The sequence below is a fragment of the Culex pipiens genome, chromosome 1 (assembly GCF_016801865.2).
Source record: "Culex pipiens pallens isolate TS chromosome 1, TS_CPP_V2, whole genome shotgun sequence".
In the NCBI taxonomy this organism is placed as follows: Eukaryota; Metazoa; Arthropoda; class Insecta; order Diptera; family Culicidae; genus Culex; species Culex pipiens.
In genome coordinates, this window is record NC_068937.1 from 137,645,074 (window position 1) to 137,671,367 (window position 26,294).

At 40.8% G+C, this 26,294-nt stretch overlaps 6 protein-coding genes across 6 annotated transcripts; 2 read left to right on the plus strand and 4 right to left on the minus strand.

Moving 5' to 3' along the window:
- The first annotated feature begins 203 nt into the window (after window positions 1-203).
- LOC120425043 (leucine-rich repeat-containing protein 40) lies at window positions 204-4,788 on the plus strand. The gene is made up of 5 exons (XM_039589413.2): window positions 204-686; window positions 1,437-1,642; window positions 3,082-3,409; window positions 3,470-4,505; window positions 4,562-4,788. The coding sequence occupies exons 1-5, from the start codon at window positions 524-526 to the stop codon at window positions 4,665-4,667; spliced, it is 1,839 nt and encodes a 612-aa protein (XP_039445347.1). The 5' UTR covers window positions 204-523; the 3' UTR covers window positions 4,668-4,788.
- On the minus strand, window positions 4,759-7,565 carry LOC120425040 (uncharacterized). Its single transcript, XM_039589410.2, has 4 exons — window positions 7,374-7,565; window positions 6,926-7,291; window positions 5,415-6,228; window positions 4,759-5,357 (listed from the first exon to the last, which is right to left on the minus strand). The coding sequence occupies exons 1-4, from the start codon at window positions 7,423-7,425 to the stop codon at window positions 4,784-4,786; spliced, it is 1,806 nt and encodes a 601-aa protein (XP_039445344.1). The 5' UTR covers window positions 7,426-7,565; the 3' UTR covers window positions 4,759-4,783.
- Window positions 7,566-7,675: 110 nt separating this feature from the next.
- Window positions 7,676-11,617, minus strand: LOC120425041 (guanine deaminase). Its single transcript, XM_039589411.2, has 4 exons — window positions 11,448-11,617; window positions 10,912-11,318; window positions 10,205-10,851; window positions 7,676-8,054 (listed from the first exon to the last, which is right to left on the minus strand). The coding sequence occupies exons 1-4, from the start codon at window positions 11,541-11,543 to the stop codon at window positions 7,828-7,830; spliced, it is 1,377 nt and encodes a 458-aa protein (XP_039445345.1). The 5' UTR covers window positions 11,544-11,617; the 3' UTR covers window positions 7,676-7,827.
- On the minus strand, window positions 8,112-9,060 carry LOC128093124 (general odorant-binding protein 45-like). Its single transcript, XM_052708886.1, has one exon. The coding sequence runs from the start codon at window positions 9,058-9,060 to the stop codon at window positions 8,254-8,256; it is 807 nt and encodes a 268-aa protein (XP_052564846.1). The 3' UTR covers window positions 8,112-8,253.
- Window positions 9,140-10,181, minus strand: LOC120425042 (general odorant-binding protein 45-like). Its single transcript, XM_039589412.2, has one exon. The coding sequence runs from the start codon at window positions 10,001-10,003 to the stop codon at window positions 9,140-9,142; it is 864 nt and encodes a 287-aa protein (XP_039445346.1). The 5' UTR covers window positions 10,004-10,181.
- A 4,992-nt stretch (window positions 11,618-16,609) lies between the features above and the next one.
- On the plus strand, window positions 16,610-17,174 carry LOC120425088 (larval cuticle protein LCP-17-like). The gene is made up of 2 exons (XM_039589481.2): window positions 16,610-16,766; window positions 16,828-17,174. Exons 1-2 carry the CDS (start codon window positions 16,755-16,757, stop codon window positions 17,143-17,145), a joined length of 330 nt encoding a protein of 109 aa, XP_039445415.1. The 5' UTR covers window positions 16,610-16,754; the 3' UTR covers window positions 17,146-17,174.
- Window positions 17,175-26,294: the final 9,120 nt, after the last annotated feature.

The following is a 26,294-nucleotide window of genomic DNA, read 5'->3' on the forward strand; positions in this document are numbered from 1 at the left end:
CATTCACAATCCAGCTGTTCAAAATTTCCCCCCTCAACATTGCATTCAAGTTTTCCAGCACACACGCACACCATCACACCGCACCAACATAGCTGAGTCTACCTTAGCAGCATTTCTCTCTTCTTTCTCATCACCACCCAGCTGGCCGGACAACGCTTATTGGAACGCCTTGAAGTCCACCCCAAACTCGCAGTAGCCCATGGAAAGGCAAACCGCCCAAGCAGCATCGACCTCCCTCGGAATTCTCACTATCTTCAATTTTGTTATTTTTATCCAGTAGCCTCACAATCTCCAGCTCAGTTCAGCCCAGCTGCTGCTGGTGTGGTGTGAAAGAAAGAGAGCCAGACTGACTGATTAAATTTAAAGAGATTCAATGTTTTGCCCTAAAACAAAGAAGAACAACACGGAATGAGTGGTGTTGTGAAATTGAAAAACAGCAAAGAAAAAAATCGTTAACACCATTGGCGGTGTGAATTTCTGCACAAGCTAAGCTAAACAAGCTTGGGTCTGCAATTAGTCCACGATGAAGCCTCGCGCCGTGCGAAGTCGAATCCGCCATCAGGAGCTGAATCCGGTGTTTCACTGGCAAAACAAGGAAGAGGACGACAAAGTGCTCAGTAAGGCACGCATCAAGCAGGCCCTCAAATCCGGAGTGCTGAACTTGGCCGGCCAGGGCTTGGCCACGGGTAAGTGACCTTGAAATTTCGTCACGATTCGTGGTGATGCTGTCATTTATATGTACATGTTTCAAGAGATAGACTAAGCTAGCTTGTGTCGTATCGTACGATGTGCGCTCTACATTAATCTATAGATTGGCTTGGAGTGATGATATAACGTCGCACCGCGAGCGTCGTAAACAAAACCTCAACAACAGCTCACAGTACTCAGCGTACTTAAGTCGATATTGGTTCCAGTTGGCTAACCACCGGCGTTGACTTGCTCTAGTTTACCCCTGGGCCCCAAAAGCGGCGACGATTTTCCACGAGACAAAAATCCAATTTCACGTTCTATTGACTCTGGGAAATCGACCGACCCGCGCGAGCAGCGATCGTTTCGGAATGTTACCTCTCCGACCAGTACTTCCATTTGGTATTGTTCCGATCGCGGGTGTAGACCACCAACAACCGCCGTCAAGTTCCAGCTCGCCGAACAGTTGCAGTGCATAAAAGTCAGTGTTTCCGCCAGCTTCGAATCCTTTCAGGTCCTAGTCGATCTTCTTATTGGCTCGCGTTGTCAGTTAATGAGTGCGTTTTCAAGATGTGGTTTTGTCCGGTCGGGGATCAGCAGCCAACAAGAAGAGCGCAAACAACCCGGATCCCGTATCCGAGGCGTCGCTATCGCAAAATCCGCGGTCAGTGCCAGTTCCGACGCGCCTAATCCGTCTCTATTTCTCGTTTCCCAAAAAACAACCCACCCGTCCCCACTTTTCGTTCCAGTGCCGGAAAAGGTGTGGAATCTGAGCGACTCGGAGGACTGTGATAAGGATGCTGCTGCGGCGGCGGTGCGGTACGATCTGGACCGGACCAACGAGGAGGACAGCTGGTGGAACCAAAAGTCGCTGACCACGTTGGACCTGAGCTCGAACACGCTCACCAGCATCAGCGAGAACGTGAAGAATCTGGGCGATCTGACGGTGCTGAATGTGAGTATATAGCTAATTGGGGGTGGGAGGGTCGTAAATTCAATTAGTGCAATCAGAGCTTGAGATGAGTTTTAAATTTCATGAGCATAAATTCAAAAATAGTTGAATAAACAACTCTATATTTTGGATTTATTTTTGTTGATTTTTCGTCACGCATCAATTGGTAGAATCAAATTTGAGTACAATTCTAGTCATTACAAATTTCGGGTATAAACGTAATGGAATCATTCTTAGGAACCAAGCGCCTCCATTGAATCTTTCTCTCTTAGAATGAAACCATGGAGGCGTATGGTTTCTTAGAACTAGCTGGAAAAAACTTAAATTTTTTTTCGTCGAATTGAGCTCTTCAGGGTCCCAATTATAACAGAACGTTATGAGAAATCAACCGAAAAAAACAACTTCCGACATTTAGAGTTGAGACATGTCTGATATTGATTAAACGCCTTATCGTGACGCCAGCCATCAGGAACATGTTTTTTCCGCGAATTGATATGAAAGTTTATATCAAGATGCAAGATTTGCATTACATGTTTGAATTGACAGCCCTCAAATTTGCATCGAAATTTATGTCGAGAAAATGCAGCGATTTGGCAATTCCGCTGAAGAAAATTAATTTTTTTTTCGGCGTTTTTTGTCCAAACTACGACTTTTATTTAAAAAAAAAATCATTTTTTACAAGAACATGTTGTTAACCAAAGACGCCTACTTTGATTGAAAATTGAAAACTTGAACAAGAGAAATTATCAGCTATCAATCAATAAAACACTCTTAGGCCGATTGATTACCCTGCTCAAATTCCGGCCATCAACTGTTTTGTTTTTAATGTAGAAGTAACCCCCAAGTGTTCAGATTGATTTGGAAGCTTTTTACAAAACGACCCACGCCACTTTTTTATTTTACCTATGAAAAATAACTTCCGCAAATTTAAGTTTGTTCATGGCCAAATATTTAATCTGTCATAAGTCACAAATCTATTAAACTAAAAATCTTAACAAACCCGGATATTGTGAACTTTGATGAAAATGCCTTCAAGATTTTCTTCATGATACATTCTGGCGAAGTAAATATATTCAAAAAAAAATCAAAATTTACCCTTAATATATTTGTAAATGTAGTGTTTTGCTTATTAATAATTCCAACTAAATTAAAATAACACAACGAATTTGAAAAGGGTAATATTTTGAAGTGTACAAAAATCCTAAAATTGGCTTAAGTAACATTTTAGTTAAAGAAAAGAGTATTTCTAATGTATTATCAATTGTCAAATTACTTTAATTAGAATAACTTTTGAACAATTCTAACTACATATCATTAACAATATTAAATTCCGATAGTAATTTATGCCTTACTCTGAACTTAGACATTTTAAATGGCAAAAATAATTCTGTAATCAAAAACATAAAACTTACCAAACATTTCCATCCGGGAACTATCCACAGCTCCAAGATAACGCACTAACCGCCCTCCCCGAGGGGATCGGCTGCCTCACCAAACTAACCAAGCTGAGCCTGGGCCGCAACAAGCTGTCGGAGCTGCCGGAGAGCTTCTTCAACCTGCGCGAGCTGAAAAGCCTAAACCTGTCGCACAACGACTTTGCCGAGATCCACGCGAACGTGAGCGACCTCATCATGCTGGAAGTGCTGGACATTTCCTTTAACAGTCTTAACTCGCTGCCCGGGGGGATCGGCTTTCTGGTGCGGCTTCAGCAGCTAACCCTTAACAATAACCGGCTTACCGAACTACCCAACGACATTGTCAATTTGAGAAGTATGATTTCCTTTTTGAATTTGGATCTTATTTAAAGCTAACATTTTTCTTCCAAAACAGACCTTCATAAGTTGGATCTGGCCAAGAACGATTTGAAGCTGCTACCACCGGTGATGGGGGAGCTGCGGAAGCTGGAATGTCTGTACGTGCAGCACAACGACGTTGGCGAGTTGCCCGATTTTACCGGATGTGACGCGCTGAAGGAGTTGCACATCTCGAACAATTTTATTAAGTCGATCCCGGCTGATTTCTGCGAAAACTTGCCCCAGCTGAAGATCCTCGATCTGCGTGACAACAAGATCGAGAAGCTGCCGGACGAGATTTCGATGCTTGCCAGTTTGACGCGGCTGGATCTGTCGAACAACTCGATCAGCAGCTTGCCGTCTTGCTTGTCAACGCTGGCTCACCTGGTGAGTCTGCAGGTCGACGGCAATCCGATACGATCGATCCGGCGAGATATCATTCAGTGTGGTACGCAGCGAATCTTGAAGACGTTGAAGGATCGCGATGGTCCGGGGAAGAGTTCGGAGAAGGTTCGAGTGCCGTTCGAGGAGAGTACCTTCCCGGATGTGTACCAGATGAAGAAGGGTCGATCGATGATCGTGAGCAACAAGAATCTGATCGACATCCCCGAGCAGGTGTTTTTGGATGCGATGGAAGCTTCGGTGTACAACATTGATATCAGCAAGAACAAGCTGATGGAAGTTCCCGCGGGGCTGACTCATCTGGCCAGCATAATGACGGAGTTGAACGTCAGCTTCAACGCGCTGAAAACCATCCCGATGTTCTTTTCCCAATTTGAGCGGATCAGCTATCTGAACGTATCCAATAACCAGCTGACCGATCTACCGGAAGTTGTTGGCTTGCTAGTCACGCTGCGCGAACTCAACGTCGCAAACAACCAGCTGAAGCAGATTCCTCCGTGCGTCTACGAGCTAAAAGGGCTGGAGATTTTGCTGGCCCGGGGTAACAAGATCGAGGAGCTCGACGCTTCCGAGCATGGGCTAGGCGCACTGCCCCGCCTGGCCACGCTGGATGTGGCCAACAACAACATCAAGCAGGTTCCGCCGATCCTCGGAATGCTTAAAAATATCACGTGAGTTAAGCTTCAACCAAATGGGGACAAAAGGCTAAGCGACTTGTTCATTTCAGCACGCTGGAAATCATCGGAAATGCTTTCCGCCAACCACGCCATCAAATCTTGGAAAAGGGCACCGAGTCCATAATGGCTTACCTGAGGGACCGGATACCGCAGTAGAGCGTACCGTAGCTTCACCGCACCCGCCACAAGAGATTACAAATACAGCAGCTTGTTTTTAGTCATACCCACGCAACGCAACTCAGTCAAGTCAGTTTCAGAATCTAAAATAAAGTTTATTGATAAAAGCACACCACTTTCGGGCACGACTCGTAGCAGAACTTGATCGTCAGCCGGAAGTTCAGCATGGTTGAGCGCGGGAAGGTGAACGCGTGGAAGCGTGCCTGCAAGGTGAGGCCGGGGGTCGTTTTTTGCTTCCGAAAGCCGGGGAAGATTCGTCGATCCAGGGGGCATCCTTTCGAGTCTAGCAGAGGGAGAGTTTCTTCGCCAGAGTACGCGATCAGGTCGTAAGGGGCGAGGTCGAAGTTGCGATCTTTGGAGACGATTCGCATTTCGACGAGTTGGCCAAGGGCGGCTTCGAAGAGTTCCGCCTGGGTTTCCACGTCGTATAGATGGACGGTGACCTTCTTGGTGATCTTGGACGTTCCGTTTAAGAGGACCGTTGAGCCGAAGCTCAGCGATTGACTTTGGGGGATGAAATCTACCGTGGACTTCATGGGAAGGTTGCTCATAAGGTTGGTAATGATTGTTGAGTTCAAGTGGTGAATGCAACCTGCTTTCAACAGGCGATCAGCTTGAGTTCGTACCATCGGATGCTGCTGGATGTAGACGTAACCGAATACCAGGAAACTAAAAAAAAGGACCGTAATTAATATCTTAATTTTGGGTGATACCTCAAAATCTTACTTGTTCACGTTGCCCTTGATGAACGCGCGTCGAATTCCACACCGCGATTCGACAACCTCATTTCCGGTCATGATCGTCAGCATCCTCGTCCCATTAGCCATCGTTTCATCGTAGCTACAGTTCCCATGCACCGTATTAAGGTAGATCCGCCCCGCGAATCCCTCCGAAGGCACAAACCCGACCTCAATCCGCTCGTCGTAACACTGGGCGGTCACGTCCAAGCAGCGCACCCGCCGCCCATAAACGGAATCAAACTCCACCCGGATCGCCTTCGGCCCCAGCGAGGTCAGATCATCCGAATGCAGCGAACAGGTCGACCTTCCCGAACTGTTGTGGTAGCTGTACCCAGCGCAGGTGAATCGATCCTCGTTCAAACAGCGCTCGCTGCAGCCTCTCTCGTCGGACACGATCAGCGAATCATCGGCGTACGCAAACGCCAAGTCACGTTGCTGCTCGAACGAACAACTCGCCGCACCACGTCCCCATCCTTCACACTGGTTCTCCAGGTACTCTTCATCGTCACCCCAGCCACCGTACCGGAACGATTCCGGATTCGTGAAGCGATCCCCACCACTCAGATAGCACTGTCCCAAAGGGGCGCTCTCCACCTTTAACCTCAACCGGTGGCGGTTGTTCCGAAAAGATCGTACAAAGCGCGCCGATCGACACCGGAAGTTCTTCTTCAGGTGGAAGCAAGCATTGGCGCACTCCTCCCGCGTGACCAACCTGGGCAGCAAGCGATCGTTCTGACCAACTAAACCCGCTCCGGGGATTGTCACAAGGGGGAACAGCTTGGAGGAGCATTTGGCGGGCACTGTTGAGAAGATCGCGTCAGATCAGATAGGATGGAATAATGGATTAGCTAATCGTCGCTCGGTTGGACATTTTACGCGAGAGTTGTGCCGTGTTGTGCTCTCTAATTAGCGTTTTTAGTTCTGTTGTGCTTGGATTTGTGGGGATTTATCGTATACAGATCGTGGATGAAGAAGGTGGGAAGGAAGTTGGGGATCTTTTGCGCACCGCAGGCATTGTCGCGTGAGAAAATTAGTCAAGCGTTGTCGATTTAGAGGAGGAAAAAGCTTGCGATTTTTTGTCGTTTTATGTTTGAAATAATGAAATTTCCTCAAAACATAAATTGTTTGTTTTTGTGGCTGCCCAAATGTCTTACAAGAAAAAAATCATTCCGATTTTTTTAATTCAGCTGGAAATAATATCCAAACTAACCCTAGATTCCAACACAAAGACTAATTTTCCTCCCCTAAACCAAATGGACCTTGAAGATGAACGAACATGTTTTACAACGCGCGCGAATAACGTCTTGCTAGAACGATTCACAAACAAGCCATGGGTGGCAAAAGGGCTCTAACCAACAATTCTAATAAAATCATCTCAGACCTTCCGTTTTCCCGCCAATATCACCACCCGGCACTTGTGTCAACAAAACCAGCACAACTCCTCGTCGTGGCCGCCCTCGCCGCTAATTACGATGCTACTAAGCTGGCAATACTAACCGTCCAGACAGGTCTTGACAAAAAACGCAACATTAGCATCGGCCACTAATTGGTAGTTTGCGTCGACGTCGTCATCAATGTGCTCGTAGCGCGACGCTGCTGCTGCCGTCATGCCCTCGGGGTTCATCGCCGCCGCCGTGGAGTACCCGTAGCAAGCGTTTTGGCTGAACACGAGCAGGTACCCGTGGCAGAGCAGGTCTTCACGACAGATTCGGGCGCAACGCACGTTTACCGCCGACTCTTCGCGAGACTTGCTGGCGGCGGCGTACAGCGGGATCACCGTCGAGTTGGTTGACGGAGGTCGCACGCCGAGCAGCTTGTTGAACACGATGCTGTGGGCACATTTTGACGACGCACCGGATGTCGCTGAAGATGGGAGAGGGGGGCCACAATGTAAGCGCTTCATGGGCGTAGCCTTGCTGGCATGCTGGTAGTACTAGCGACTTACCTGAGTGAAAGTAAATGGCAAAGAGCAGCGGCAGAGCTACGCGAATTAGCATAACTGCTAGCGTGTAATAGAGATAAGAATTACGGTTGAAGGAGACTTGAGCGCGCTCGCGCGACTAGATCAAGTGATGCGCCAGTGGATACTAAGTTATGAAGCGGCACACTAATCGTACTGACCTACCGAGCTTAGAACGTGAGCAGGTTGAGAAGATGAGACAATACCTGGTACGACGCTAGGTGGAAGTCATGATGATCATCGTTGAGACGATGATGACGGTTCGGAACCAGACGAGAGAATGAATGTCGTTTTTTGTTTTGTTCGTTTATTTCGTCGAAATATTTAAAAGGCAAGTAAAAAAGAGCACGTCACGTTATAACATTTGTTTTTATATTCCACTGGTTCTGATTTGATCATTCAACTGGAATGTTGTAAATTTTGCGTGTTTGAAGACACGCTATTTGACCTGTTGACCTGCGACGAACACGCGGACGATGTTGCGGTCGTCACCGACGTACACGAACTTTTGCAGCTGTTCCAGGAGCAGCTCGTCGGGGGATTTCTGCTCCGTCAGCGCTGATGGCAGCTTGTAGCGATTGATGGGCCCAACGGAGGTGTCCACGAGCAGGGCGTCAAACTCTTTGCCGACGGTGAAGTTGCCGACCTTGTCGGCGATGGCCATGGCTGAAAATGGTTTTAGGTCGATTATATTAATCAAAAATTGGAAAGTTATAAAATTGAAAATTCTGCTTTCTGCTTATTAAAATTATAGGATTCCAATCAATAAATACTTTTTATTTCAGTAAACTCTGGTTTAAAACAACAATAATTATGATTTTATTCTTCAATACATTTTTTTTTAATTACACAAACTTCAAAACATTCAACACCCCCCACCATGCGCAACCGCCCCGATGGCGGCCGAAATCTGCTCTAACGCCACCGACGTGTACGACAGACAATCGGTCACGATGCGTGCCGCGAAGCTGCACCGGTCCCAGCTTTCGTCCTGCAGCCGTTGGTAGCACTTCCCGAAGCTGTACCGGAAACTCCGCTCGTCGTTGACCGTGGCAAACTGCGCAAAGAGCCTGGTCCGGTTCGGACCCGCTTCATCGCTGAAGAAACCTTGTCGGATAAGGAAGCATCGCAGCAGGCATTTGCTCTGGGTGGACTCGAGCAGAGGGGTTGCTGCGATCGATCGCAGATCTTGGTGGGAGATTTGTAGAATTCTGGCGCAGTCTACTACGGTTTGCTGCTGCTGGAGGTCGGTTGACGGCACAAAACGTGGTAAATCGAGGTTGACGTCGCCAAAGTAGGACACGTAGCACTTGTAGTACTTGAACGCACGGTAGCACAGGTCCAGGTTGGGAGGAATTTCCGATACGCATTCTCGGACATTTTCCAAGAAGGTTAGGTTGTTTGGATCGCCGTTGTAGAACTGCATCGTCGGGATCTCTAGATGTCCGAGTGCGTCCGTCCAGAGGCCAATCTTGATCAGTTCGCAGCGGCACACGCAGGTTGATTCCAGGTCACTGCGGAAGCGTGTTCCGATTAGGGTGAGATTCTGAACGTCTCGATAGAGGACGCACTCCTGGCGAGCTGAGTTGGTGCTCTTGAAGTTGGCATTGTGATATGCTGCAAGTACGATAACTCCACCGAGGAAAGTTGTTCGAGCAAGTAGATTCAGCATTGTGACGAGGGTAATTGTTACGGGATGGGGTTTTTATTTGGTGCACATGAACGTAAAAAACTTGTTGTTTTGACTGCCGTTACTCAGCAGTTATGCTACCCAAAGCAGACAAGATGTTATCCAAAGCAGTCGCGTTTTCGTCCAAACAATCTTGTACCAGTCTGGTAGCTAGCGTACAACGATCCCAACATTCACTCCGGAGACGATCGTAGCATTGTTGAAGTCTTCTCAAGAATAATTCTCGATTATTTTTCTTGGCAAATTGAGCAAATACACGTTCTTCGTTAAATCCCCCATGATCACTGTACAGACCTTCACGGATCAAGAAGCATCGGAATAAACACTTCCCACTTTTATCGGCTTGAAGCGGATTTTCAGCGATCGTCTTGAGATCACCCTTCGAAAGCTGTAAAATCCGTGCACAATTCCTCACTATTTGCTCGTGCTTCAACTGTCCACTTGGAACGTAACCAAGCCGATTCAAGAAAACCGTCCCATACTGATCGTTGTAACACTTGTAGTACACAAACGACTTGCTACACTGATTTTTCTCCGATGTCAACCGCTCCTTAAGACACTGTCTCAGCCGCTCCCGGTAGCATCGATCATCCTCATCTGGGTCGTAATACTGATCCGAAGGAACCTCCGGTTGATGCCCCCGACAGCTATCCCACAGCCCCAGCTTGATCAGCTCGCACCGGCAGACACACGTCGACTCCTCGTCACTGCGCAGCGGACTTCCGATCAACGTCGTGTTCTGCGCCATCCGATACTTGACGCACTCGGCTCGAGCGTGCAGCGGACTTTTGAACACGGCATTGTGATCGCTGATCGCGTAGCTTTTGGATATTGCGAGCAGTGCAACTAAAACCGCTTGGATCAGCATTTTGCGAAGAATGCTTTCGACTGTGGACAACCCGGAATCTTTATACGAATGGTGCATGTACCGTTAGCTGCACGAAAGTACGTGACTTTCAGTTGAGAAAGGTAAAATTGTCGAAAAAAATGTGTTATTTAATACCGGTCGCGTCTCAACAGATAACATTCGTGCGTCCATCACAAACTTTTGAATCAATGTGCCAAATTGAACAATCACCAAGCTCTTAAGCGTCTTATCTCTAAACAGAAAAATGAAACAACTTACCCTCCGCTCCGCCAAGCGTTGCCAGATAAACGACTTGTTTGTAGTTCATTGGCACATACTGCTCGTTCTCGGGTGACCCCGGTGCAACCTTCCCAGTTCCCTTAACGTCCTGCTTCTTCATCATGTTCAAATGGTGCGAAACGTCCAGCGCGGCCCGCATCACGTCAATAATGCCGATCCGGTTGCCGCCGGATACGTCCGTTCCGAGCCCGACCTTAACGTTGGCCTTCAGCAGACGCTTCACGTCACACATCCCGGAGCCCAGGTTGGTGTTGGACGTAGGGCAGTGCGCCACCGAGGATCCCCGGGCACTAAACACTTTCAGTTCTTCGTCTTCCAAGTGAACGCCGTGCGCCATTACGCACCGATTGGTCAGCAGCTTAGCTTCGTCGTAGACGTCAGAGTAGTTCTTACTTTCCGGGTAGAATTCCTTCACCGTGGACACTTCACCGAGGTTCTCGGAGATGTGCGATTGAATGTTCAACTTGTAGCGTTCCGCGAGCTCTCCGAGCTTCTTCATCAACGCCATATCGCAGGTGATCGCGAACCTGGGCGTGATGATCGGTTGAACGCGATCTACTTTCTTCGCAAGTAGGTACTCGATGAACTCGATGTTGTCCTGGACTGAGCTATCCGTACAGGATTCCCTACAATGATAATACCCTAATAAGTTATGCTATTCCAATCCATGTTGATCCCAAACTCACACATAGTTATCCGGACAGAGTCGGTTCGACGAGACCTTCCCCACAAATGCCCGCTGTCCCTGGCGTATGATCTCCTCCGCGAGCACCTTGTTGCTATCGTTGTAGATCGTGGCAAAGTAGCACGCGCACGTGGTCCCAGCGGCGATCGTGTCCCGCACGACCAAACTGTACACATGCCGGGCAAAGTCCACATCCTTGTACTGGGACTCCAACGGAAACGTGTACGCATTCAGCCAACCCAGCAAATCCATGTCCAGCCCCAACCCAATGTTCGGCGCCTGAGGCGCATGAATGTGGCAATCAACGAATCCCGGCAGCAAAAACTGAGCTTCGCTCAGCTCAACCTTCTCGTACGAGTCCTTCTCCGGAAGCGACTCAAAGTCGGCCTTCGGCCCAATTGCGACAATCTAAGCGCAAAAGACACAAGATTAAAAACAACTCACACAAACACACACACACGCAAGTCAAGGTCAAGTCCACGTGCTATCAACGCGAAACAACCTGTTTTAAAAGTTCAAACCCTCCCCTAAACTCACCTTACCCTCCCGGACGGCCAGATAACCGTCGGCGAGCAGTTCCAGCTCGTCGAAGGACTTGGCGTGAATAATCTGGCCGAAATATACTTGCGCCATTATGCGGTGCGATGCGGACGGCGGTGCAAACTCTACCGGCAACTGATGCGAAATGAATGAAACGCCGACCTGTTTGGGTAGTTCGTTCATGTATTTTTTGTGTCGAGTATGCCTCATTCACATTGCTGATTTGAGCATGCTGGTTGGTGGTGTGAGTGAGGTGGGTCTGTTTTGCTGTTTGTATTATGTTTGCACGTTCTAGCGTTGGGAAGCGTTAGCATGGTCAGCGTTGCCAGATTCTTGAATGAGTACATGTCTCAATAATGAAAAGTATGAATGAATGACCAGCTTTGTATAGACACATTTTTATTTATTGGTATTGATTTTAAATTAATTTCAATAAATTATTCAATTATAAGTTCTCCCTAATTGTATTATTGATTAAGTTTTTTTTCAGAAAAATGGTAATAAATATTTGCGTAAAATAGAGAAGGGCAAAGGTGTAAAATAGAAAACAGGCAAAGGTGCATTTTAAACATCATTTCAACCTTTAAGTACATATTCGGCTTCCGACATGTTTTAGGATACACTAATATTGTATTCTACATAATGACAAATAAAAAATGTCAATGGTTTTAATTTCATGATTGCATATTACCTCTTTTTGCGTCATTTTTCCAAAATAAATGTGTGAGCGATAAACATTTATTGAAAATCAAGCTCGTTTCCAAGGATACTAGATGACACCAGAAAAAAGCAGCTTAATATTTTTTTTTAACTTTTATTTTTAAAAGGGTTAATATGGATCAAAATAAACATTTTTATGCATGTTTCTATTGTAAAATCGTCTCAGGAACACGAATATGATAAAATTATCACCAGAAAATGGGATCTAGGGGGTCCCCCGAGCAAAAATTTACAACCAAAAAAATCACTAAAAGTAAAAGTGTCTATTTAATATGTTAAACTGCCTTACCCAAAGCGTTCTCTGTCTCAAATGGTAGTCCCAGATGTCCCCTAAAAGCTGCAGGTCGAACCGAGTTGATATCTGGATGGAACACTTTTTTATTTGAGTTTGAAAATTATGCTATTTTTTCACTAAAATGCCAATAACTCCCTTTAGATTTACCCAATCGGTATGCTCTACCCTGTATTTTGTTGCATTTTTTAAGCCCTTTCAGATTCATTTTGAGTTTTGAAAACAAATTGAATTTTGCCTAAGTTATAGCCTTTTTAAGATTTTTGACGTTTTTGAACTTTTAAACTTTGTGTCCCGATTTGCCCCACTTCCCGTTGACCTAGAGTGATCATATTTTGGCCATATGCTAGTTTTATATGTTCAAACAACCCCTGAAAATTTCAGGCAGATTGGTGAAGTCCAAACGACGTCCCATACAAAGGGGTATGCCCTGTTCGCGGACTCGCTCGTAAAGTCATGATTCATCATGAAAATTTCAACATTAAAAAAATTGGTGTTTTTCAATAATTTGCAGCCACAAAAGGGGCAATGAGATAGAAATTTGGTGTCAAAGGGACATTTATTCAAAATTAGATGCCCGATTTAATGGCGTACTCAGAATTCCGGAAAAACGCTTTTTTATCGAAAAAAACACTAAAAAAGTTTTAAAAACTCTCCCATTTTCCGTTACTCGACTGAAAAATTTTTGGAACATGTCATTTTATGGGAAATTTAATGTATTTTTCGAATCTACATTGACCCAAAAGGGTCAGTTTTTCATTTAAAACAAAACTTTTAATTTTAAAATTTCGCTTGCCCGAGTCATCTGCATTACCGATCTTTGTCCGTACAATTTCAGAAGAAATCGTTAGTCAGAGAGAGGTATACGCTTCAAAGGTTCTTGAGATATATGGTGGTTACTAACCGAACCGTCTCAGTTGAAATATACTGTGGTAATGGCCAAGTCCTGCCAAAGCGGGGGTTCAAATACGTACATACATACATACAAAACTTTTAATTTTAAAATTTCGAGTTTTTTTTAACTTTGCAGGGGTATTTTTTAAAATGTAATAATGTTCTACAAAGTTGTAGAACAGACAATTACAAAAATTTTGATAAATAAACATAAGAGGTTTGCTTACAAACATCACGAGTTATCGCGATTTAACAAAAAAAAGTTCAATCATCATTTGAGTGACATTTTAGTTTTTGAATTTTACATTATTTCGTAAATATTAAAAAAATATTAAAAAGAGATCTACCGACGTGTGTTTCATGCGCTTATAAATGTTGTATTGTTTCAGGGAGTAGAAGAGACGACCTAAATTTTAAAAATATTTGAAACGCTCTAGCTGAAAAGAAGTTTGATAAAGTTTGACAACAATGGTCTAAATGTCAAATTTCAAGCCTGATTAAAGAAATTTTGGAAGAAAAGAATCATAAATATTTTTAAACATAATTAAAGTTTTGCTGCTGAGCAATTCTCTACGAAATCGGTATTTTTTCTTCAATTTTAATTTTTGTATTTTTTAATCCGGCTGAAACTTTTTTGGTGCCTTCGGTATGCCCAAAGAAGCCATTTTGCATCATTAGTTTTTCCATAGAATTTTCCATACAAACTTGGCAGCTGTCCATACAAAAATGATGTATGAAAATAAACCAAGACCAACATTTTAAAAGGACGTAATATTGAATGTTTGGCCCTTTTTAAATGTTAGTCTAAACTTGAAAATTCTGAAAATATTTTTTTCGAAAAGATTGGAAAATTTCACGGTTGTTTCATATTTTAACATTGAAAATCGGACCATTAGTTGCTGAGATATCGACATTAAAAAATTGTGGGTTGTCTGGGTAAGACTTAAAAAAACATCAATTTTCCTGTTTTTAAACCTTTGCATTGCAATATCTCAGCAACTAAGGGTCGTATCAACAAAGTTCAAAAAAGCAAAATATAGAGAATTTTCTCAGCTTTTCAAAAATATTTTTTTTAAAGGTGGGCAAACATGTGCACCTATTAAAAAAAAATGAAAAACTGCGACTTTTTTCAAAAAAGTCACCTAAATATGGATTTAACTTAAAAACGGTGCAGTTTACCAAAATTTAACCAAAGTACTTTTTTATTGCAAATTTGATTTTACATCGAAAAATGAAGTTAAAAAATTATTGCGACCAATATTTCGATTTTTTGAAAAAAATCAGTATTGATTCAAAAATTCATAACTCGCTCAAAGATTTTTTGCACAACCTGGAAATTTCTGAAAAGTTGGCATTTTATGTCCTCTACAACATATCAAAAAATAAAAAAAAAATCAAAAATAGTGTTTTTTTGCAAATCAAGTTTTAGTGATAAAAAGTTTAATAAAAAATCACCAATTTTTTTTACCGTGTATCATTTTTTTTCCAGTGTAGTTCGTATCCATACCTACAACTTTGCCGAAGACACCAAGCCGATCAAAAAATTCCTTCAAAAGTTGCAGATTTTTGAATTTTCATACATCATTTTTGTATGGACAGCTGCCAAGTTTGTATGGAAAATTATATGGACAAACTAATGATGCAAAATGGCTTCTTTGGGCATACCGAAGGCACCGAAAAAGTTTCAGCCGGATTAAAAAATACAAAAAAAAATCGAATGACCGAAATCTGAGAGAACTGCTCTGCTACCAAAATTTTGCAAAATACCAATGAATTTAACTGTTCAAATATTTAAAATATTTAAAATGTACAAACAAGCGTTTAGCAATGTATTCTGAATTATTTTCAATCCATGTTTCTTTTTTTTCAATGAAAATTTAAATTTAGGTCAATGATTTCCCCCTAATTTATTCAAGGGAATTTTGAAGGGGTGACATAGAAAAACTTGATATAAAACTAACAAAGAAAGTAAAATCTCTGAGCATATTTAAAATGTTGCTCAATAAATTTATCAAATCGTACGTCCTCATCATCTCAAACTCATCAAAAATGTCCCGTTCGGCAAACCCATCAATTCCACACCCATCAAACGTGTTCCTATTTAAATAGTGGTTCATCAACAGTGACTAAAACAAAAAAAAGCTCGACCATATATGCAGCTTATCAGGACGCGCTGAAACGCACAACTCAAAATTAGTTTGTCGTTAAATTGCTCCCCCGATGTGAGATCCTGATAAGCGCTGACGAGCCTTCTCTCTCTCTCTGGCTCTCTAATTTTAAATTTTATTGCACACTCTTTGGCGCTAACCATAAAATAGTCACACTATTTTGAATTTCGAGTTTTGGAGGGGGGTAATCGATAGGATCTTATTGGAATTAATAGTCGCACAAGCTTTTTACTAATCGTCTTCCACAGTTTGGCGGAACAACTTTAATAGCTCTTTCTCCTAAGAGAGACGATAAAGTAGCTAGTTAAAGTGATGCAAATTTTAATGTTTATTAAAAACCTGATGGATTCCTCATTAGATGTGACCGATCACAACTCATTTCGTTGACACTTTTGAACTTTCAAGTAAAGTTGCCATTTGAATCGGCTGCACGTGCGTTCGTCAATGAGTCGCGAAGCATGAACGAAAGAGAAAGATCAGTTGAAACTCTAACTAATTACTGCCCCCATGGTGCAACCTATAAACCAGTTTCAATTTTGTGAATGACTCAGATTTCTGCTGGTTTCTCAAGAATCGAGGGATGAGCCGAACTTCGTTACCGGATCTGGTGGTTGTTCTTAGCGAAAGTTTGGGATACTTATTAGATTCGTCGAAATTTTCGGGTCGATGATGACTATAAGAGTGATTTGGCAAATCTTGAAGAAATCCTTTCACGACACTGCTGCGGACTCCACTTTTGCTTTCATCTTTGGACTCGGCTTTGGGGGCCACACAATTCAGCCCATAAAATATTGTCATCGGAAATTTATGCAAATCACAGTGAACTTTTCCCGAACCAAACCATACCGGGCCATCACCCCGGTGATGATCCTCCGCGTCGAGAGGGGCAATAATAATAATGATCCCGACAAGAACTTGTTATATCGTCTCTCACGTTTAGAACCCGAGTTGGTGGGGCTTTTTGGCCACAGGTGTTTGGGCCCAGCCTCCCAGTTATTGCAACCCCCAAACAGGAACAGTTCTTAGCGCAGGCGATCAACAGGGAGAAGAAGTAGAAGCTACTACGAGGATGTTCTGAACTTCTGGGCGGCATCTGGTGATCTTGTTAGATTTTATGAGAAGGCAACCTGCTATATAAGGAGGTCCAGACGCGGTGTCTCGGCCAGTTCAGTTTGCCATCGTTTGCCGATATCGTCCAGAAGTGCCGAATCAACCATAAAAATCGTCAACATGAAATTTTTGGTGAGCCAATTGTGTTCATAGGCTGTAATTACATTTCTTACTTAAGGTCTCCCCCCCTTAGATCGCCCTCGCCGTTGCCCTGTTGGCCGTGGTTGCCTCGGAAGCCCGCCCCGAAGTGATGGTCAAGACCCAGGAGCTGGACATTGCCGCCGACGGAACCTTCAAGCACAACCTCGAACTGGACGACGGAACGGTGGCCCGTGCCGAGGGAGATGCCAACAACGTCAACGGATACTACAAGTACCCGACGCCGGAGGGTGAAACCGTCGAGGTGACCTACGTGGCAGATGCGCTCGGTTACCATCCCCAGGGCAAGTACGTGCCGGCTCAGCTGGCCAAGGTGCTGAACTACATCCGTACGAACCTGAAGCCGGAATAAAGTGGTGATCGGTTGATGGCACTTGAAAAGTGATGTGGCTTTATTTTGACTTGATGACCATGTGTCCTAAATCCTTCTTTTGTCTTATATTCTCCAACATCCGAATTTAGAAAAAAGTTGTAAATACGGTCCAGGCTCGATTATCCGAAGCCTAGATTATTCGAATTTTCGATTATCCGGAGTTCGATCATCCGAAGGTTTGTAGAGGACTTTGGATAATCGAATCATGAACAAAAAAAAAATGTTTCCTAGGATTTTTGTATTTTGTTACTTTTAACATAAAAATTCGAGTTCTCTGACCCCAAATTTGAGTTGTTGATTACCTTTTTGCATACCAAATATATTTTCTCAGTATTTCAATATCGCCATTTTGGCCGCCATCTTGGAATTCAAAATTCTAAATCACTTTAGAGCATGTTTAGGGTTTCATAACGATTCAAACTCAACAATCAAAAACAAGACAACGAAAAAAAATGTTTCGTATTCGATTATTTGAAGGTATTCCGAGCAGGGGTAAATAACACGGGAATACCAAATTTTGGTATTACTTGGGCAAATAACAGGGACCAAAATGTGCCCTTGGTTGCCCTGTAATAGATGGTTAAATACCATGAAATCATACCAAAGTCTTGTAGGGGAGAGTGGGGAGACTTGATCCCCGGGGACACTTGATCCCAAGCCTGTATCTCGTCTGCATGTGGGTAAAACATTTAGCTTTGTTCTAGAAAGTTGTGTGAAATCGACTAAAAGTCATTGTAGAAAACAAAGAAAAAATTAAAAAATGTTTGGATTGAGTTACACACATTTTTCTAAAAAGTGCTTCAAAAAACATCCAAGAGTTCTTTTTTCTTTGTTTTGATAAGTATAGAAAACACTCAAAAATTATTCAAAAAAATATTTTTATATATGAATTGTTTGATAAACATATCAACTCCAAAACTTTTACGCATTTGACGTTAAATTTATCGTCATACTATTTTTACAATCAATTGTTTAAAAAAAGTGCGTTTAGGGAGACTGGATCCCTGCATTTTTACAGTCACCGGAATCAGCCTCAAGATTAAATAATTGGGCTGGGTTTTCGTACATAGTTTCCTTTAGTATAGTTGTACATAACTTACTGCAGTTTGAACCATTTTTCAAAAGTTTTGTAAACAAAAATTACCTGCTTTTGTAAACATGCTCAATTTTGGACTAAAAAAGAAAATTTTAAGTTTTTAAATATTTTGCATGCTAAACTTGTTAAATTTTGAACACAAACGTACAGGTTTAATGTGAAATTGCTGTAACTTATAGAAAATTAAAAGTTTGGATGAATAAGAAACATTGTGCTTAAGATTTCTTCAAATGTTGAAAGGGGGATCAAATTAACCCCAACATTTTGAAAATGTCGGTTTAAAATATGTTTTTAAAACGCTTGGCATGATTCGAAGAGTTTATCTGGTGAAATACCCTTATCCGCCAAACATAGTTGAATGTTTAAGCTTTCAATTCATGCAAAAAGTTCATAGTTTTGTGAGAAATTGACAGAGTTATGTGCGATACAAAAAAAGGGGATCAAGTCTCCCCACTCTCCCCTATGTGGAAGGGCACAACAATACCAAACCATGTTATTCCAAGGGTAAAATAATACCTCAAAATAAAACCATTTCAATACCAAGTTGAGGTCTTCTGGATTTTTGAACATTGCTTGAATACCAAAACTTGGTATTGCCATGGTTTTATTTTAAGGTATTCCCGCGCCCTTGGAAAATCATATTTTGGTATTCCTGTGGTCTTCCACATACATGATTTTGGTATGATTTCATGGTATTTTACCATCTATTACTGGGCAACCAAGAGCACATTTTGGTCGCTGGTATTTGCACAAGTAATACCAAAATTTGGTATTTTCATACCATTTTTAGTGCAGCAGTTGCAGTTAGTAAAAAAATGGAAATGATCCATATGCAACAGCCAAATCTACTCACCTGATGATTCCATATTGTTCTTAGTGATATTCTTCACCACATCGAATGCATTTGTCATTGATGAACGGCCTGTGCTTGAAGTTCTTGAAGATTCAAAAAAAATAACAAGATTAAAAAATAAGTGTTATTAAAATGAAACTGGATTGAAATTCACCAAAATTCAATAATCTGTCGATTAACTCGTTTTTCAAAGTATTTGGTTATCCCGACATAAAGAAATTTCAACGTTTTTAAAAAAAATATAAGTGGGTATATCAAAAAAAATTGAAATTCAGCCTTAACATTTTTGGGTTTCAAGTCATTTTAGCGCAAAATTCAGAGGAATTTGATGAAACCTTTCAATACCAAAATAATACCAAAATGTAGCTTCCTTAGAAATTTTTCCACAATTTCAAGTCATTTCTTTAGGGGGTATATCAAAAATGTTTGAAGTCAAGTTTGAAATTTCCGGTTTTCAATGAAAGCATTTGCTTTGAGACATCATTTTAGCGCAAAATTAATTATTTTGTCAAAATTGGTCAAAATTTTCCCATAGTTTCAGAGGAATTTGATAAAACACTGTAATACCAAAAGAATACCAATATGTGGTGTTCGACCATTGACAAATTCTGCAATTTTGCAATATCAAAACAATACCTTTAATTGGTATGATAGCACATTTTGCTCTTGCATAATCCTTAAGACAAATTTTAAAGAGTCCAGGAATACCAAAATTTGGTATTGATACCAGAGAAAGGTATTATTACGCATTTCCCTTGTTATTTACCCATGCTCGGGATGATGGCCTTCAGATTATCGAACCTGGACTGTAATTTCCTGAATCATGTTGGAGCATTTTTGAAGTCATAATTCTGCAAAACAATTCAAAATCTGACAATATTTTCGCAAATATATTGTTTTGTAAACTGACGCTCGAAGCTAGTCCGTCCCAAATGTAATTTCGTCAATTTTAAGGTAATGATGCAGTTTGGTTCAAAATCATATAAACTATCAGAAAAACCAATAAAATTAAGTACTTTGTTCTAGAAAACCGGAGAAAATCCACTATTTCGTGAAATTATAACACGTAGCCTTATGGGCGGGACAAATGTGACATGCTTTTTTCTCGGCTTGCTGTTTTTACATATGGGACGGACTCGATTAGAGCGGCAGTAAAATACTTTTATAATTTGAGACCTTACTGTCATGGTTTAGAAAATCTAGTTATGCAGCGATTTAACGTCAAACCAGCAGGATCCAGATCAAGAGTGCTTAAATTTGGCATAAATTTTCCTTGGGCAAACTAATTAGACCCGTATTTTTTACTTTGGTGATTAGATCGAAAAAGGTTAGTATAAAAAAATTGCTGAACCAAGATAGCTCGCTGCGTAGCAAAAGAAATATAATTTGTTTAGCTTCTGAATTCACTTACAGATAACATGAAAATTTTGTTTGCAGATTTGAAGGAATCAGAACCAAAGAGCTCACAACTGACAATATTTTTCTACAATTTTTCGGGATGTTTTAAGTAACTTATTCAAAAATTGTGAGCATCCATTTACAGGATTTTGAGATATGATGTCTTGGAAGAAAAAATATCCAATTTCGGTATATTGATCGATCTAAAAGTACCTTGCTTCTCCATCACAATGAGTTCCCAGTGCATTATACTGGAGACGCATGGTGCATCATTTTCCAGTAGAGCAGTTCTCTCAGATTTCGGTCATTCGATTTTTTTGTATTTTTTAATCCGGCTGAAACTTTTTTGGTGCCTTCGGTATGCCCAAAGAAGCCATTTTGGATCATTTGTTTGTCCATATTATTTTCCATACAAATTTGGCAGCTGTCCATACAGAAATGATGTATGAAAATTCAAAAATCTGTATTTTTTGAAGGAATTTTTGATTGATTTGATGTCTTCGGCAAAGTTGTAGGTATGGATACGGACTACACTGGAAAAAAATGATACACGGTAAAAAAAAATCAGTGATTTTTTATTTAACTTTTTATCACCAAAACTTGATTTGCAAAAAAACACTATTTAATATTGAATGTTTGGCCCTTTTGAAATGTTAGTCTTGACTTGAAACGGTGCACTTTATCAAAATTTCACTAAAATACTTTTTGATTGCAAATTTGATTTTACATCCAAAAATGAGGTTGAAAAATTTCTGCGACCAATATTTCAATTTTTTGAAAAAATCTGTATTGATTAAAAAATTCATAACTCGCTCAAAGATTTTTTGCACAACCTGAAAATTTCTGAAAAGTTAGCATTTTATGTCCTCTAAAACATATCAAAAAACTAAAAAAATTAAAAATGGTATTTTTTTGCAAATCAAGTTTTAGTGACAAAAAGTTAAATAAAAAATCACCAAATTTTTTTTACCGTGTATCATTTTTTCCAGTGTAGTTCGTATCCATACCTACAACTTTGCCGAAGGCACCAAATCGATACATCATTTTTGTATGGACAGCTGCCAAATTTGTATGGAAAATAACATGGACAAACTAATGATGCAAAATGGCTTCTTTGGGCATACCGAAGGCACCAAAAAAGTTTCAGCCGGTTTAAAAAATGAAAAAAAATAAAATTGTAGAAAAAATACCGATTTCGTAGAGAATTGCTCAGTATTAACAATCACAACCCATTTTATGGTATTTTACCTAAATCAAAGGACACCTCGTAAAAAATAAAATAAATTGATAAAATTTAATATAGTTTCAAACACTCCGTGCAGCCCTCTGTCTCTCCCCCCAACTAGAAATAATTCTGCCTAGGACTTATCGTTTGATTTAATTGCCGCTCCTTCTGGCACACGTACAAACACACACGTACACACTCACGCCCATTTGCCCTGTGTGTTTGAATCTATTTTCGATTGCGCGCCCTAGAATCATGCTCTCTTCGTGATGTATTATTGCTTGCTACTGCTGCTTCTGTGGCAGAGTACTTATATTTCTATGAGATGATGATGACGGCGACGATGACGACGAAAAGATACACTCTTTCGTTTCCCCTCGTTAGCAATCATACTTCTCTCGGTTTAGTTGCTACGAACCGTGTGTACGACGACGACGACGTCCGCCCTCACCCGGCCCCGAGCGGCATAAACACCCATTTAGACTAATTAATGATTTCTTCAACAGTTTTTTTCTTGCTGCTCCTCGCCGTGAACCACGCTCGACTTATGATGGATACAGTGTTTATTTGTATTGCCCTAACTACCATATAATTTCCCTTCTTTCTATTGAAAACAGATCGCGCCTGCATTAAAATGAGCAAGAGGTCGCGTTTGACTATGTGTGTGTGTGCCGAAAGTGGTCCCCGAAGGAGCATATAATGGTCCGGAATCCCGAGGGCAAGAACGAGAACGCGAACCCCTCAGAATGGCCTTTCAAATCTCGTGAGAAAAAGGGAGAGAGAGAACGAAACTCCACGAGAGCAGGAGAGCAAACGTCGCCCTAACAAGTGAATTAAAGCATCATCAGCATCAACACAAGACACAGCACAGCATCCTTCCTAACATTCTCTCCCTCCTCTCTCCCCCTAACTTGCTCTGATTGCCCCTCCATAACTGCTGTGCTACTGTTGTTTGTAGGTATGACGTGGTAATCGCATCATATAATAGAATAGCATCAGTTCGTCGCCGGAAAAGTGCTTGTTCGGCCGAAAACCAATGATTCGGGGTCGGGGTCGGAGGAAGGAACGGGAAATTTATGTGCGAACCGAGGACTGGGATTGGTGGTGGTGGGGTGGGGATTATGGACAGAATTATGAGTGAGTTTCAATTGCGAGCTACTTCCGGACATGGATCGGTGTATTTTTGGACCGGGGTTAACAGTTTGACAAGTGGCTTATTGTTTGGTGGAGGTGTTTGGGAGATGTAATGTATATAATTTTGAGGAACTTGACTTATTGTCATTAAAATAATTGTTTTAAATACCAAGGAGTAAACACATGTTTACTTCAGAACGTATCTTAGACAACCGTCAGACATTCATTGTAAAAAGATGGTTTCATTATCTAATATGTAATATATTTATATCAAAGTACGACATACTAATATTGACAAAGTTAAATCGATATTCCTAATTGAACACTTTTTTTGAAAGCATATTCAAAAATAACTACATTTTCCACGATACCTTTTTCATGTGAAAAACTATGTTACCACAAAAACAATGTTTCCTCTTGAAAATTGATTAAAAGCATTGTAAACAAAGTTTTTAAGAGCGACACAATCAATTTCTGGAGACCACTATGGAAAAAACTTTAATGTGCAAAAACAATCAATAGATATGTTTTTCATACACTGAGATATTTCATTCTTTTATTGAGAGCCACCCCATCAAACAGAATAAGTAGCGACATTCAAATTAAATCGTTTTTCCAATTTTCTCTCCTCTTTATCATTCATCTCTGCTACCCTCCGTCTTACTCTTCCTCGAGCCACCCCTTCAGTGCTCCTCTCTCACTTCCACACTCACTAATTATTATCCTTCTGGCATTACTCCAGATCACCCTTAACCTGCCCCCTCCTCTTCTTCCTCACCACATTCACCCCCTCACCCACAATCGCTTGATTGCCGTACTTATTTTTCATTCAAGCCACCGCCGCGTTACCACCATGCTCTTCACTTTGCATTTGTGAGAGTGCGAGAGAGAGGATGATGTCTCTTTTGCTTCCTCTCTCTTACCCTCACCATCCCACAACCCCCTTCAGAGCAACACAGCATAGTTAGTGCGGGTGGAAAATCAGTCAGCAAACCGCTTAATTTCCAAGCACTGCTGCTACGTCGGGGGTAATCCAGAACATCATCATCATCGTCGTCACCATCATCAATTACCCTTCTCCTTCCCTGTTTCAGAGTGAGTGAGAGGGTAGAAACGTTTAACTCGCCGGCTAATAAATGGACTTCCAACCCCTTCCTCCACCCCCTCAGGGCAATCATCTCGTTGGTTGGTTGTTAGGGTTTCCCGATAAAAATGACAAAAATTATAACTGGTTTAGGCAAATTTATTTCTCACAATTTACTCACTACTAAAAATTTCTATTCGAGCTAAAACACTGAATTTTACCTTTTAAAAATTCGTTCGAAAAATCATGGCAAAATATATTTTTTCATTATAAAAGTTTTGAAACTGTTATCGTGTATAGCCCAATAGCGTGCTCCATTTTGCAGAAAGTTTCTCGGATCGAACGGATCATTAGTAGTCGATTCTAATCGCAAAATATGTCGATGGCCGTAATTTCATCCAAATCTATGTTGAACCTATCGGCCCGGGGATTTTTAAATTTTTGGTCTTGTATTAAAACAGATAAAGTTGTTAATTTTCAATCAAGGTAGCCTTTTTTGGGGTCAAAAAATGAGCCTGGTGAAATTTTTTATTAATATCGGTACAGACTTGGCAATTTTTTTATTTGAAGTTTTTTTATGGTTTTCGTTCTAAAATCACTTTTTTACCCAAAACAGGACATATTGTATAACTAATTTTTAATCACATATTTGTGCACGTACTAACTAAATTTCCAATCCCAAGCCCAGATTTCAAAATTGTGAAGCAAAATGTATCACACAAGGCTTTAAACATAATAACAGTTATGCTTAGACCAAAAACTCGAAAAATATCAATTATTATTTTAAAATATTTCTTTTTCCTTGAGTTTGATATGCTTTTTAAGATCTGTGGTCCAAAAATTCAAAGTTAGCACAAAGTCCAAAAGTGATTATTTGATACAAAATACAAAAATAAACGTGATATATAGACGTATTCTACATAGCTTTAAATGAAATGTACAAGTTTTTTAAACGAACATTTTTATTTTCAGCAAAATCATTTAGTTGGCACCTGATTTTTTGGGAAATTTTTGTAGGGGGAAAATGTTGAAAACAAAATTGTAATGGTCTAATATGAGAGAAAAAATAAACAAAATAAATAAAATATATGAGTATATGTTTGTGAATAAATTTAAACATTTTAATAAAACATTTTATTTTGCATTAATTCCGTTGTTTTCAGTTCGGGTTACACAAAAATATGAAATTTTTAATTAAATTAAATTCAAGAGTTTATTTTTAAGGATTTTTATTGCCAGATGGGTAGTTTTTTTTGTTTACTTTCTTTTTTTTTTATTTGAAAAAGTCCCTTGACTTTGAAGGTGACATGAACGGGCAACAAAAAGTTTAAAAAATAAAGTGTTTGACAATTACAACTCTTGAATTTCTAGATTAAATTCTGATAAGGTCCTTTCTGCATAGGAAACGCATGATATATAGGTTGTTTTGAATATTCACTCTAGATTTAACAAAACGTGTTGTAAAATCCCTAAATCATACGTTTAAAAAATCCTAAATTATTATCAAGGCTTTCTTTCTGCGTTAAAAAAATTGTGCGGTGCTATACACTTTGAATGCACAAATATTCAAAATCTTTTCGTACGTGCTCTAACGTAAATAAATTTTATAGGAAGGCAAAGACGTTAGAAATAATTTCCAGTGGATTGCACTTCTATTCTAATTAAAAATTGAAGTTTATTTTATTTAAAAAAAATTGTAGGCAAAAACTGTTGCAGTTAGGCTGTTGCAAATATTGTTCAAAGTTTTTGTGACGATCCCCCTCACCCCTTCCAAATTGGCTTAAAAATTCAGAGCAAAACATGTTTTTTTTAGATACTTCAAAATTTAATGGAATTAGTTAAATGCATTCCTCTGCGTGTTGAATCATGTTTTACATGTTCCGAGTTATCCAAAATTCATTTGAAATTTAGTGAATTTTCCATATACAATGCCACAACAAGTTTTTTTCCGCTAAATTATTTTTTCGTCATGTTTTACCTTTTAAAAATTGTCTTGATTTGTACTACCCTAATCATTCTTAAAAGCCTCTTCTAAAACAAGAAATTCTACAAAACTTTTTTCGTTAACAAATTCCTGGTTCAAACTCGAACTAAAAATGAATGCCACTTGATCTCGTATAGAAAAAATCGCAATCATAACAATAAAAAAAAATACCCGGTAACACTAACGAAAAACGCTACTGTCGACGACGACGAGCGCGTGCGAGAGAGTGAGAGCGCGAGAAAGAAAGTGCGAGCGAGAAAGCGCACACACGACCCCACACCACACATAATAATAATAAAATCATGTGTTTGTAATTCTACGCTCCATTAGTGTCGCCTCTTTGGCCTACTGTGT

Excerpts from the sequence above, each read along its gene's own strand:
- LOC120425043 (XM_039589413.2), top strand. The coding sequence starts at position 524 with ATGAAGCCTCGCGCCGTGCGAAGTCGAATCCGCCATCAGGAGCTGAAT. Across the intron at positions 687-1,436 it reads CGGCCAGGGCTTGGCCACGG|TGCCGGAAAAGGTGTGGAAT; the intron begins GTAAGTGACCTT and ends TTTTCGTTCCAG. Across the intron at positions 4,506-4,561 it reads GGAATGCTTAAAAATATCAC|CACGCTGGAAATCATCGGAA; the intron begins GTGAGTTAAGCT and ends TGTTCATTTCAG.
- LOC128093124 (XM_052708886.1), bottom strand. The coding sequence starts at position 9,060 with ATGCTGAATCTACTTGCTCGAACAACTTTCCTCGGTGGAGTTATCGTA.
- LOC120425040 (XM_039589410.2), bottom strand. The coding sequence starts at position 7,425 with ATGCTAATTCGCGTAGCTCTGCCGCTGCTCTTTGCCATTTACTTTCAC. Across the intron at positions 7,292-7,373 it reads TGCCATTTACTTTCACTCAG|CGACATCCGGTGCGTCGTCA; the intron begins GTAAGTCGCTAG and ends TCCCATCTTCAG. Across the intron at positions 5,358-5,414 it reads ATCAAGGGCAACGTGAACAA|TTTCCTGGTATTCGGTTACG; the intron begins GTAAGATTTTGA and ends CCTTTTTTTTAG.
- LOC120425042 (XM_039589412.2), bottom strand. The coding sequence starts at position 10,003 with ATGCACCATTCGTATAAAGATTCCGGGTTGTCCACAGTCGAAAGCATT.
- LOC120425041 (XM_039589411.2), bottom strand. The coding sequence starts at position 11,543 with ATGGCGCAAGTATATTTCGGCCAGATTATTCACGCCAAGTCCTTCGAC. Across the intron at positions 11,319-11,447 it reads TGGCCGTCCGGGAGGGTAAG|ATTGTCGCAATTGGGCCGAA; the intron begins GTGAGTTTAGGG and ends TTTTGCGCTTAG. Across the intron at positions 10,852-10,911 it reads CTCTGTCCGGATAACTATGT|GGAATCCTGTACGGATAGCT; the intron begins GTGAGTTTGGGA and ends TTATCATTGTAG.